The following is a 14,573-nucleotide window of genomic DNA, read 5'->3' as shown; positions in this document are numbered from 1 at the left end:
GCAAAGCTTGCAGCTACCAATCAATGGCCTATCCATTAACCACTATCCCTGTTTGTTGTGACACTGTCACAGCAGCTACCTATAGCTGCCACTAGATGGAGCTCAATGTATACACATTTATAGACTTCACGTGGAGTTTCATAAACTCAAGTGTACTGAGCTCCCCCTAGTGATGGTGGCAGACAACCAGAATCATATCATTCTATCATCTCATCACAAGCTCTCCTCTACAGATACTGGAATACTTGATTAAGGGGATATTGTCACTCTTTGGGGAGAGACCACCATATAGGTGTGTGGAGACTTATTAAGCCTTTAGCACTCCACTTTGCAAGGGACCATGGGAAGAATATGCAAATCTGTCTTCCATGATGTAATTCACTGAATTTCTGTCTTCTTAACTACATCAGGGAAGACAGGCTTGCACATTCCAGTGAGCACCCTCTATTGGTTTGCAACACTGAGGCAGCAGCTGACTTCCTAATTACATCATGGAAGACAGATTTGCATATTCTTCCCATGGAATACTTGATGTGAGCAAAGAGATGTGAGATCCTACAGCCTGAAGAAAACATCCAAAAATTCATAGTACGGCTCCAGTGATAATAGACATCTAGTAGTATTTACCTGCAGGATCAGGAGGAAGACAAAATAGGCGTTGGCCACTCGCTGGAACTGCTCAAAGAGGTTGAGGGGAAGGAAGGTAAATAAATTGTATTTTGAGGTCTTGATTCGATTGGTCTGCATTAAGAAAAAAAAAGGAAATTAGGTGGTTACCCTAAAATTCATAGTAATACAACACAGTAATACATAGTAACTTTGTCCCTGATTTTTGGAAGCAGCTTGTTTCTGCAGAAACCTCACACCCTGCCGGAAAAATATCCCCCCATGTTGAGGAAATGCAGCTTATTTTGTTGCAGATTTTGCTGCGTTTTATTGAGCCAAAGTCAGTAAAATTATAATGAAAGCTCGAAGCCGTTTCCCTTCTGTTAAATCCACTCCTGGCTTTGGCTAAAAAAAAAACACAGCAAAAATCTGCGACAAAAAAACCTTCTGTTTCCACAATGTGGGGTCTTAGCCTAAAGGGGTTTTCTGGGACGCTGATATTGATAACCAATCTTTAAAGGCATTGACCCGTTATGGACACTTAAGTGTTTGGGCTGGTGGTCCAATCGCCAGCTCCACCCTTGATCAGGAGGACCAGGAATTGAAAGTCCCACTAAGGCTATTGCACTTGCATGATCAGCCCTCCGTTGACTTCTATAGGGCATGTTACAGTTCCAGCAGCCCCATAGAAGTGAATATAGTGCAAGTTCACTGGTGCTCCATTCACAAGGAGGCCTATCAATTTCCGATCCTCCTGATCACTGGTGGAGCTGGCGATCAGGTCCCAGGCCATCGGACACTTATCCCCTGTTTTGTGGATAAGGGAAGCGGGTCCATAATGGTACATCCCCTTTAAGGGATAGGTCAACAATATCAGACTAGAGAGAACCCCTTCTGGTCACGTAAGTGGCACTTCTGCTGAACTGGCCACTGAAGGATCACGTTCATTGGTTGCATTTCCTCAAAATGCGTCGTATAATTTGAGGAATCCAATAAATTATTGTCTGTCAGTAAGAAGCGTGGAATCAATTTTTGGAGGTTACTCCTTCCATCTAAATAATTTGAAAGGCGCTTAGTTGTAACACCTAGCATAGCTGCTATACAATGTTCAGTAGTTGTGAGAACGTCACAGCACCCATCAACACTCCGACCTCTTAAATAGCAGATTGGAGTCTGGAGTTGAATCCCTGCCATTGTGCTATTGATGACCTACACTAAGAATAAATCATTGATATCACAATCCTGGAGTCCTGGTAAGAGAATGTGACTACAACACAGGACACTTGGACATTGCAGACTACACTGAAACTCTGACAAGTTTCAGATCAGTCACCCAAAAGGTTGCAGTTTAATAAATAACTTTACATAACACTCACCGGCCACTAGCAGGCCAAGTGTTAGGGTTTCTCGTCTCTGAGTCACCTTATACAACATTACACAATTGTATCCCTTTAACCAAATTCCAGAAATATCATGTCACAAAGTTACAGGGCACAATGTGACACGGCCTCCTATCACAAGGTCACAGATCTACCGTTTGCAACATTCAGCAAACTCCTGGACCATCACAATGGGGTGTGCACAAAATCAAACCCAGGATCCATGTCTGCCGAGTACACGTGTAGGGTGAGAACCACAGCAAGCAGCGTGTATAACAAAGTACAACATACACGAAGAGAAAACCAGATCTGCTTTCATGTCGCTTATATTATGGGAAATGTTTTTTTTTAATGTAAAATAATGACTGTTTAAAGCCTAAAGGGGAACTCAATACATAATGCTCCTCTATTAGTTCCTCATTGGTTTAACCTTGTAACTATGTTCTGCTTTACTCATTGACCCCCAGATGCTCCCTGTGCAGATTATACTTTGATCCGCCGATGAACAGCTCCCACACTTTCCTTGTCCACCATCCAGACACATATGGCAGCTTCATTGCACACCCCTGTCTCTGCCCAGACCATATCCATGTACTTAGTAGAAGGAAATTTGGTGTCCTGGCACCCATTACATGTCCTGTCATTGACCACCAGTCACCATTGCCTTTGTTTAAAGGGATTATATCACTAGAATTCCCTTTTTACCATAAATATACGTAGGACTAGCCTTACAGGGATTCTACCATTAAACTACTTTTTTTTCTAATTACCACTTCAGAATAGCCTTAAGAAAGGCTATTTGTCTCTTACCTTTATTAGTCTGATCTGTGCCGCCGTTCCTTGGAAATATCTTCTTTCTTCTTTATGCAAATGAGTTTTCTCAGAGCACTGGGGGCATTCCTGTCGGACGGTCTCTGTCTTCTTCACTGCCTGCGCATGTCCGTCGGCCATTTTCCTGTGGCCTCTCCCATTTGACCACAGGAAAATGGCTGACGCACATGCACAGTTGGCACTTGTAGACCAAGAAAAAAGGAGTGCAAGAGAAGAGGCTGAGGCAGCGAAGAAGACAGAGACTGTCGCTGGCGAGTTTTCAAGCAGCAATGGGGAACTCCCCCAGTGCTGCGAGAGAACTCATTTGGTTAAGGAAGAAAGAAGAAATTCCTCAGGAGCGGCGATGCGGATCAGAATAATAAAGGTAAGAGAAGAATAGGCTTTTTCTAATTTATTGTAAAAAGGATATTCTAGTGATAGAATCTCTTTAAGTATTGTTGTTAAAGAGAAACCTGGACGTCCACAGACTGGGACTGGATTGTCTTAAGCAATGATACAAATTCTGTTTGTGATCCAACAATGGTCAGGGTCAAGTATGGAGGAGTCATGGTGAACACTTTAATCTGTGGAGTGACACACTGCCCCCTGCTGGTGTGGTGATCTGGGCAGACATCGCATAAGTCACCGATAGTAGTGATATGAGACACACCAATAGCTCAGTGATATCATCACTTGTCCCTCATAGCAGGGCAGACATGAAATATCAGCAGGATAATGCTCACCCAGACACACAGCAAGGGATTCCCATGAATGTCTCCACGAGCATTTATGGGACCAGCTGGGACACCAGCTTTGGCAATCTACAAATGTACAGGATCTACAGGCCCAGAACCTGTATACCTTCAAGTCCAACTGTACACCATCTGTATCCAGGCTAGAGGTGATCGGACATGGTATTACAGACTCCTTACAATTGTACAGTTTTCCCCAGTAACGTCTCCTTTCTGTCTAATATTGCAGTCACTTACATATATCATCTTTACATCACACTGAGACGGGTCCATTCATTCCAATAACTCCTGATTGGTACGGAATATTTTTTGTCAGTGAGTGTAAATTCTCTCCTCCCTTCTATTGAAGTAGACATCAGCTTAAAGGGAGTCTACCACCTGATTTTCACCCACTGGCTAGGCTGACATGAATGAGCCTCAGGCTGCAGGTTCTGGCTTTGTCAGCTGTAAAATCCGAGACAATGTGGAGCAGGATGCTTAAAGGGATCCTATCATTCAATCACTTTTTTTTCTAACTAACACGTCGGAATAACCTTAAGAAAGCCTTAAGAATAGCCTTAAGAAAGGCTATTCGTCTCCTACCTTTCGTTGTCTTCTCTGCGCCGCCGTTCGCCTACAATCCCGTTTTTTCTCGGTATGTAAATGAGTTCTTTCGCAGCAATGGGGGAGAACTCTCTCCAGCGCCGCCTCCTCTTCTTCTGCAGCGACATCCTCACCGCGTTTTCTTCTGGTGGCGGCTTGTAACTTCTAGGCCTCTGGCCTAGGGCAAGCCAACTGCGCATGCCCACCGGCCACGAGAAAATGGCCGCTTCCAATACTATGTAAGCGGCGCTTCAAAACAGATCCCATTGACTTCAATGGGTGCCGGCTTACGCGCGCTACCCATTGAAATCAATGGGTTATAAAGCCTCCCGTTGATTTCAATGTGTAGCGTGCGTAAGCCGGCACCCATTGAAGTCAATGGGATCTGTTTTGAAGCGCCGCGCTCTGACACATGTTTATGTGTCTAAATGAGCGGCGCGTTACTCCGTGGGAACGGAGCCTTCGGCTCTATTTACAAAGCAGTAAAAACCGGTTGCAAGATGGCTGAATATCTATTGCACCGCTATTTTAAAAAACATTACAATCTATGGTGTTATTCATACATCTGTGTCTTTGACAGACTTTGGAAAAAACAGGACATTTGTCGGTTGTTCAAGAATTCCTCATAGATTCAAGTCTATGAAGATCCATGAAAAACTGTACCACAAAGATGCAAATTGTCCGTATGTCCGTAATAAACAGACCATTTTATCCATTTTAACAGCCGATATTAATGACAGTAGTCTGAATAAAGCCCTGTAGGCGGCGCTGCCGGGGGGGGGGGGGGGAATTACAAAATTAGTAAAAGTATTTGCTAAATTATTCAATTATTGAAATGGACACAAATGGTAAAAAAATATATTTATAAAAAAAATAGCAAAAAAAAAAATTTGCTATTGAACAAGTCATAATGGCGTCCATGACTATTCGCACACCATCTATTTACTATCAATCACACGGCGCTGATTTTTATAGCCACAGCTAACATTTACACATAGTTTTGGTGAAGCGTTTCATTGACTGCCCTGTAATTCCCATGTCCCACGGCTACAGAGCCCTGTTCTCTTGGGCTGTGGATCAAGCAGGAGGAGCTGTGAGGTTCCCAGAGCGCTGGCTATAATGATGGGGGCACTGTTTATATCACACAGATCTCAGAATATTCTCCTGGAAGAGAATTACAGGATGCCGTGTAATGTAGAGTCATCTACTAACTGTGCGGGAAATATAATGGAGACTAAAGGATTTATTAAAGCTGAAAAAGTCACCACAGACCACCGGACGCCATGTCTGGTAAAGGACTTTATGGGGAAAGATAAATATTAAGCTCAGCGCTGGCAATGGATTCATATCCAGAGAGGGAACCGGAGAAAGTAAGAACACGGCCAGGAGTCAGGAGCATCTAACAAGAAGTAACAATAAGGAAAGTTAGGAAATAAGATGTAAAACAATGAAAGAGAAAAGTCTCCCTGTAATATGATAAAATGACTGCTCTGCAGGCGCCGCTTATCTCTCCTGGAGTGAAAGGCTTTACATGGTCACTAACCTTTCAGAAAACTTAGCTAGACTCACACGAGCGTTCTGGTCTCTGTTGTTCAGGTCCGCATGGGGACCCGAAATAGCTATGTGTTTGCTATTTAACTGTTACACAATTACAGTAGTAAAAATAACAAACACCAGACAGACCCCATTTTAGTCAATGAGTTTCCTCACTCTCCCTTGGTGTCAGTTATTTTAGTTTGGCCATTCTTCTTTTCCTCCAACAGGCCAGAAAGATGGACTGTCGCTGCAGACGTGAACTATGTGTCAGGTATGTGGAAAACATGGCAAAGGATGAGGGGTTCACCATTTCAGCTTTCGCCTCAGGCAGCAGAAAAGCTAAAATCAGCCTCCAGGAAAGCAGGGGTTCAGTGGTTTCCAAGACCTGCCTTTAACTAATTCCAGTGACCAAGTGCTTCACCAAAGAGGGCATTATACTGTGTAGGGGGTCAATATACTTTGGGGTCAGTAAGAGAGGTGTTATACTAGGTGGGGGGCCAATAAAAGAGGTAATACACTGTGGTGACAAGTAAAGGGGGTGTTATACTGTGAAGGGATGGGTAAAGGGGATAATATACTGGGGGGCCAATAAAGGGAGTATTATATTGTTTGAGAGCCAAATAAGAGGATTTTTGATATGCAAATAGGGGGTGAGGCCTGCAATTTTAATTGGGCTGGCCCTATCATGGAAAGCAAACATTACTGTGTATATATATATTTTTTTTTGGATGAGGCAATTTTCTATAGGTCGCCTCATGCAGCAGAGAGGCTAGGTCTCTGGCCATATGAAATACTAGCTTTTACCCGCGACTTCGTCTGCGGTGAGTTGAGTATTGGGCGGACACAGACGTGTGAAACTGTAAAAGTGCTTTAAAAAGTTTGGTGGGCTAGCAAATGTGATTTGATGTGTTATATTGTGTATGTTGTGATACAGATAATGTGATGTGTTATACAGCCTGTGTACAGGAGTATATATGTATCAGGTACTGTATATAGCAGTGATAGGAGATACATGTAATATATAGTATATACAGCCTGTGTACAGGAGTATATATGTATCAAGTACTGTATATAGCAGTGATAGGAGATACATGTAATATATAGTATATATAGTCTGTGTACAGGAGTATATATGTATCAGGCACTGTATATAGCAGTGATAGGAGATACATGTAATATATAGTATATACAGTCTGTGTACAGGAGTATATATGTATCAGGTACTGTATATAGCAGTGATAGGAGATACATGTAATATATAGTATATACAGCCTGTGTACAGGAGTATATATGTATCAGGCACTGTATATAGCAGTGATAGGAGATACATGTAATTATATAGTATATACAGCCTGTGTACAGGGGTATATATGTATCAGGTACTGTATATAGCAGTGATAGGAGATACATGTAATTATATAGTATATACAGCCTGTGTACAGGAGTATATATGTATCAGGTACTGTATATAGCAGTGATAGGAGATACATGTAATTATATAGTATATACAGCCTGTGTACAGGAGTATATATGTATCAGGTACTGTATATAGCAGTGATAGGAGATACATGTAATATATAGTATATACAGCCTGTGTACAGGAGTATATATGTATCAAGTACTGTATATAGCAGTGATAGGAGATACATGTAATATATAGTATATATAGTCTGTGTACAGGAGTATATATGTATCAGGCACTGTATATAGCAGTGATAGGAGATACATGTAATATATAGTATATACAGTCTGTGTACAGGAGTATATATGTATCAGGTACTGTATATAGCAGTGATAGGAGATACATGTAATATATAGTATATACAGCCTGTGTACAGGAGTATATATGTATCAGGTACTGTATATAGCAGTGATAGGTAATACATGTAATATATAGTATATACAGCTTGTGTACAGGAGTATATATGTATCAGGTACTGTATATAGCAGTGATAGGAGATACATGTAATATATAGTATATACAGCCTGTGTACAGGAGTATATATGTATCAGGCACTGTATATAGCAGTGATAGGAGATACATGTAATTATATAGTATATACAGCCTGTGTACAGGAGTATATATGTATCAGGTACTGTATATAGCAGTGATAGGAGATACATGTAATTATATAGTATATACAGCCTGTGTACAGGAGTATATATGTATCAGGCACTGTATATAGCAGTGATAGGAGATACATGTAATTATATAGTATATACAGCCTGTGTACAGGAGTATATATGTATCAGGCACTGTATATAGCAGTGATAGGAGATACATGTAATTATATAGTATATACAGCCTGTGTACAGGAGTATATATGTATCAGGCACTGTATATAGCAGTGATAGGAGATACATGTAATTATATAGTATATACAGCCTGTGTACAGGAGTATATATGTATCAGGCACTGTATATAGCAGTGATAGGTAATACATGTAATTATATAGTATATACAGCCTGTGTACAGGAGTATATATGTATCAGGTACTGTATATAGCAGTGATAGGAGATACATGTAATTACAATGTGATGTGTTGTATTGTGTATGTATAGTGGAAAGCTATATGTAAATGTGAGTGAGTAGAGTGAGAGCTACTCCTGAGGTGACAGTAAGGAGTGTGCAGGCAGGTTGAGGCAGGAAATGCCAGGCAGTGTGTGTGAGTCTATAGCTGGGGCTAGGAGTCCTGCTTTTGTGAGTCTCCTGCTAGGAAGCCATGTTGTTTAGTGGCACCAAAAGTAGCCTGTGACTCAATCCTGAGGGAAAACTATGTTTGTGGATAATTGCACGCAAATCCGTCCAGGCGTTTTAGCGTGATTGAGGAACAAACATCCAAACATCCAAACACACAAACTTTCACATTTATAATATTAGTAGGATTATCATCATACTTGCAAACTCTTCCACAATGGCCAGAAGACTTCTGCAAAAATGTGTGACTTCCCAGGGTACTGGATATCTTGGCAAATTTCCCGGGCCTAGTGAAATGTTCCTGCTTCTGCCATAGGTATATTATGTATGATGTGTACATTTTCTGCTCGTGTCAAAAAAAGGGACATAGTACACTCCAAATGAGGCAATGGTTTACGGAGAGGGTTACAAAAAGGGTCTACAAAAAGCCAGCAAATATCATTCCATTTATCAGCATACGTGTGTTGTTAGTACATTGGACCACCCATGAAGTGTCTTGTAACCATCTCGTAGAAGAGAATTATGTCCTTTGGTTTGGTATTTAGTATAATGGGGCCCATGGTGGATCCTGGATTATTAGAATTTCTGCTCTGGATAATGTCACCTCCTCCTGGTATCTGTGAGCAGGCTCATAGCTGAGTTACACAGCCGTCTAATCCCTGTCATCAATCCTAAACAAGTATGTCTGGAATTAGCGGATTATGCCTCCTTCCATGCACGAGTTAGACTGTAACTCCTTGTATTCGGGGGCCTTGTAATTACAATAAGTAGATAAATAATTGGATAAATAACAATCCTTACACCGAGTCCGATTCCTGAAATAATCTTCTTAAACCCCAGCCGCGCACTTCTCATAGTCTTTAATAAATAGGTTTTAAGTAAGCGGCGTCTGTGTCCAAGGAAACAAACAAGGGGGGAGATTGACGAAACCTGTCCTCGCCGCCCGTAGCAACTAATCAAAGGGTACCCTTATTTATTATAGCACTCGTAAAGGTTGATATGGGCAACAAAGACAGTCTTTGTATTAGTTATATAATTCTACCCCTATGTGTGGCATGTATCCATGGTCGATCAGTCACAAGAATTTACCCCTAAAAATGTTAGTACATAATGTCACGGACATAATGTCACTTCCTGACAAGAAGAAAGCAGCCATGTTTTTGAAGTCCCTCGCAATCCCTTTAAAGGGTTTATCTAGGATGGGAAAAGTTGGCTGCATCACTCCCATTGGTCACATGGCAATTCTACAGCTCAGTCCCATGCAAATGGTGACTGCAGACTAGCCATGTGATCCATAGACCTGACGTCATTTCCTGTTTTCTAATCCCACGTAAACCACTTAACCTAAATAGTTTAATATGGTGCCCATTACAGTGTACAACAGCATCATTAACCTGGGTAAATTAAAGGGGCTTTTCTGGATCTATAATTTGGACCTGGTTCTTAAAATAGGCCATATATATGGACGATAGAGGTCTATATAGGAGCACATGTGTCAAAATTTGCTGATGGTCCTCCGGTAGATTGGAGAGCGTGGTGTAGTCATACACTTACTCCAGCAGACCATGACCCATTTTTGTGACAATACCGTGATGACACAATGTCCTAGCATCATAAACAAAAAATATGTGGGGTGCTGTTTGACAGGAACCAGCGGAGGCTTTGCCCTCTATTTTATTTATTTATTATGCTTACTTGTATAGCACCATCATATTCCGCAGCGCTTTACAGACATTGACTGTCCCATATAGGGCTCACTATCTAAATTCCCTATCAGTATGTCTTCAATGTGTGGGAGGAAACCGGAGTACCCGGAGGAAACACGGGGAGAACATGCAAACTCCTTGCAGATGCTGTCCTGGGCAGGATTTGAACCCAGGACTCCAGCGCTGCAAGGCTGCAGTGCTAACCACCGAGCCACCGTGCTGCCCACCTGCACCTCTGACCATGAATGCAGGAACTTTCTATAGTCTGGCACTTGTTAGAAATCCTTGCCATGATTTCCTTATTGTGGAGAGCATGTCAGTCTTTTTGACAACCATGAAAAACGTCAAGAAAAACACATGTGAATAGACACATAGAAATCAATGTATTCTTAACATAGCCGTATGAAGGTTGTGTATAAAGAATCCTGAAAAACAATAATTCGGAGCATTCCTGGGCTGAATAGGTGGCAGTGCTGCAATCTCGAATGCAACACATTGGTAGGTTGGATATGATCTACAAGGTTATGCATTCCACTATGTCTTTTTTACTACTCTGCTATTATGTCAGTCTTTACTGTATAGCTTCACAGAGATCCTACAATAACTATATTTAATACTCTGTTGCATCTCAAAAGAGAGTTTAGTGGGCATGCTCAACAGGACCAAGTGGTACATGGGAACCAGGACACACTCAGTAGTTTGCCTAGTTTACTAGTTTAACTTCTATACTTCCACCTTCTGTTAAATCCACTCCTGGTTTTGGCTCAAAAAAACGCAACAAAAAAGCAGCTTTTCCCGCAACGTGGGGCTTTGGTGTAAAACTCCCCCAGTGCACTCCAAATCATAAACTCACCGCATACTTGAATTTGAGGTTGAATTCCCGGTCATTCGCCCGCAGCCGCCTCTCTTTCTCTGTGGATTAGGAAAAAAATCATTAAAAACCCACAAACTGAATTAGCCAAAAAACCATCATACTATGCAGATTGCCCTGTAAGTATTTATAAGTTATTTCCAGTTTCACGTAACTAAAATCATTATATAAAAAAAAACTGGGCAACTTTCTCAAGAAAATTTGCATTTGATACCCTAAATTTTTACTGTCAGTGATTGGAGATATTATTGTGAAAACTCTGTACAGACCAAAGGGAATGTTCACTTCAACTTCAGCCAATGTCTGCATTAGGGGGTCGCAATGAACATGGCCAAAGACATCGCTACAGCCAGAGTCTGCAGGCAACTCCATGGCAATGAGGTTAGGGGAACACTTTTATTTTTTTAAAAATTGGTATTCATTGAATGGATTATTGAGGGGTAGGGGGCATTATAAGGGGGCTACTTGTGTGAACACTACATTGCATGGGCCACTTGAAGGGGCATTAAATTGTGTTGGGGGCCCACTTATTAAGCCTTTGGACAGGACCCACTAATGTGTTAAAACGCACCTGTATACAGTATACAGCCGGAATCAGCTCTGCTCCAAGAGAAGGACAGCATAACTGCAGCTCCATAGTGTCACCACTACAGTATACATCTGTGTATACTGTATACAGCTTCCGGTTTCGTACACTGTAGTGGTGGCACCCATTCACTTGAATATGAGTAGAGATGCTTTTGGCTGTATACGCTGTATAAATTTCTGGCAGCAGAACCCATTGATCAGTGCAGCGTCTTAAGAGGCCCCTTCACACGGCGTAAGCGAGACGCTCATTTAGACACCGAGCGCGGCGCTTCAAAACAGAGCCCATTGATTTGTTTGATGCCGATATACGCACGCTTCCCATTGAAATCAATGGGCTCTGTTTTGAAGCGCCGCGCTCGGACACGTGTATACATGTCTAAATGACTGGCGCACTTACGCCGTGTGAAGGGGCCCCGTACCACAAGAATCTGATACTGATAACCTATCCTGTGGATCCTTTCTACTGCCCTGATGGTACCGAGCATCACTGTCAATAAAATATGTGCGGAATATGTTGCCACTACAGAGGTAAGAAAAATAAATAATATTTCAGTTGTTTAAAACCAAGTTCACATCTGCATTCGGTTTCCGTTTGGGGACCCCGAATGGAAACCTTATCCGCATAAAATAGCGGGTAACCTAAGGAAACCCGCGGACCCCATAGAATATAATGGGGTCCATGTGGTTTCCGCATGAAAAATGCAGAGAGAATATGGTTGTACACGTATTCACCCTCTGAAATTAAAGAATAATATAATAATAATAATAATACATTTTATTTATATAGCGCCAACATATTCCGCAGCGCTGTACAATTTATAGGGTTCAGATACAGACATACATAACAAAGAACGTCATTTCACACAATGGGACTGAGGGCCCTGCTCAAAAGAGCTTACAATCTATGAGGTAGAGGGGGTGACACAAGAGGTAGCAGGGGCGGCATTGCTTATACAGTGTTCAGACAATTTTGTGCATTCGGAATTGTGATAGGCTTGTCTGAAAAGATGCGTCTTTAGTTTGCGTTTGAAACTGTAGAAGTTGGGAGTTAATCTTATTGTCCGGGGTAGAGCATTCCAGAGAAGTGGTGCAGCTCGGGAGAAGTCTTGTATACGAGCATGGGAGGTTCTGATAATAGAGGATGTAAGTGTTAGGTCATTGAGTGAGCGGAGAGCACGGGTTGGGCGGTAGACAGAGATGAGGGAGGAAATGTAGGGAAAAGAGAAAAGAGCAGGGGGCCGAGGACCGAGCCCTGAGGAACCCCAACAGCAAAGGAAAGAGGGGAGGAAACAGAGCCCGCAAATGATACACTGAAAGTGCGGTCTGAGAGATAAGAGGAGAACCAGGAGAGCGCAGTGTCATTGAGGCCGACTGAGCGTAGCATAGTGAGGAGAAGTTGATGGTCAACAGTGTCAAAAGCTGCAGAGAGGTCCAGAAGAATAAGAAGAGAGAAGTCACCATTGGATTTAACCTTTAGTAGATCATTAGAGACTTTTGTGAGAGCTGTTTCAGTACAGTGCAGAGCGCGGAAACCAGATTGTAAGGGGTCAAGCAGAGAGTTAGCAGAGAGATAACGGATTAACCGAGAATAAACCAAAAGTTCCAAAAGTTTAGAGATGAAGGGGAGGTTAGAGACGGGTCGATAGTTAGCAGCACAGGATGGGTCCAGGGAGGGTTTTTTCAGTAGTGGGATTATAACAGCATGCTTGAAGGAGGATGGGAAGATTCCAGAAGAGAGAGAGAGGTTAAATATTTTAGTAAGGTAAGTAGTGACAGCAGGGGACAGAGATTGGAGAAGGTGTGAGGGGAAGAGGTCACTACTGCAGGTTGTGGGGCGAGATGAAGAAAGTAGCTGGGAGACTTCCTCTTCTGTGACAGGTTCAAAAGATGAGAATGGACAGTCTGAAGTGCGGCTGGTGAGGGGATCAGTACTATCGTAGGTGTGGGAGTCAATGCCACCTGGGGCTTGGGCAGTAAGAAGAAGAACGTTTACAGTCACACAGCGATATGGGATCATTTCACTATTATTTTTTTGCATGCGGTATAAACCCGTGCAGAATTCAGGCTTGTAGTTTTTTAATGATTTTTCTGCAATACTGGACAAATAATTTCCACTATCAGGCCAGGACGCAGTGTATTTATTACCATGCCCTGTGATGCCCGCCATTCACGCTCTCCGGGGGAGGATTATACTGCAGCTGGCGCTTAACTACTGTAAGAATTCAGAATATGAGGCTGTTTTCTTTAATTAAAAGTTATTGACGTAAGTTATTAACAGAAAAAGCAGCTTCATATAAAATGAGTAACACAAACATTTCCATCCATGATAGCAGATATGAAGCGAGTGCCCCCATAGCCATGTATTATGCTCCAGTCACTCCTAAAGTTGTGGTATATTCACAATTCAGCCACTGTCACTCACAGTCCTGGGGTATATCCACAAATCATACATGACAATGGTGGAGACAAGTGTAATATATATATATATATATATATATATATATATATATATATATATATTTATTTTTTTGTTAAAGGAACCTATTACATGAAAAAAAGCAGCAAGTCATAGAGCAGGAGGATCTTTGAGAAGTCCAGGAGGCGGAGCTATCAGGGATTGACAGCCGCCCCTGTATAACTGTGCAGACAGAGCTGTCAATCACTGATAGCTCCACCCCTTTATCACTCAACATAGAAAGAGCAGAGATTTCAATGTATAAGTGACAGGTTATACTGAATGTTTTCCCTCAAAGCTGTATATCAATCTGCTCAGCTCCTCCTGCTCTATAACATCCTGCCTGCAGGCTGAACAACATTTTTCATGTGACAGGTTCCCTTTAAAGGAGTTTACTGACACCTATTTGTAGGAGCCCCCTGGGAAAAAATATGCAAATCTATTCTCCAGGATGTAATTAGGAGAACAGTGCACTCTGTACACCGCCCTCTAGAGGGCAACCTCCTTAACATCATGCATGACTCAGTTAATAAGCCTACTATCATGATGCGGATTTAATTGCCAAATTAGTATTTCTATTCCAAAAGGAA

General features: G+C 41.9%; 1 protein-coding gene across 2 annotated transcripts in view; it reads right to left on the bottom strand.

The window, feature by feature from the left end:
* The window catches only part of LOC142198750 (phospholipid-transporting ATPase ID-like), a 98,448-nt gene that overhangs the window by 24,699 nt on the left and 59,176 nt on the right, over positions 1-14,573 (bottom strand). For both annotated transcript variants that reach the window (XM_075269723.1, XM_075269724.1), the window contains exons 3-4: positions 10,923-10,981; positions 628-741 (exon numbers count right to left, since the gene is read on the bottom strand). In XM_075269723.1, the coding sequence (XP_075125824.1) occupies positions 628-741; positions 10,923-10,981 (173 nt within the window). The remainder of the gene's footprint in view (positions 1-627; positions 742-10,922; positions 10,982-14,573) is intronic.

The sequence above is a fragment of the Leptodactylus fuscus genome, chromosome 1 (genome assembly GCF_031893055.1).
Source record: "Leptodactylus fuscus isolate aLepFus1 chromosome 1, aLepFus1.hap2, whole genome shotgun sequence".
Taxonomy (NCBI): Eukaryota; Metazoa; Chordata; class Amphibia; order Anura; family Leptodactylidae; genus Leptodactylus; species Leptodactylus fuscus.
This window is presented reverse-complemented; position numbering and strand designations above follow the sequence as displayed.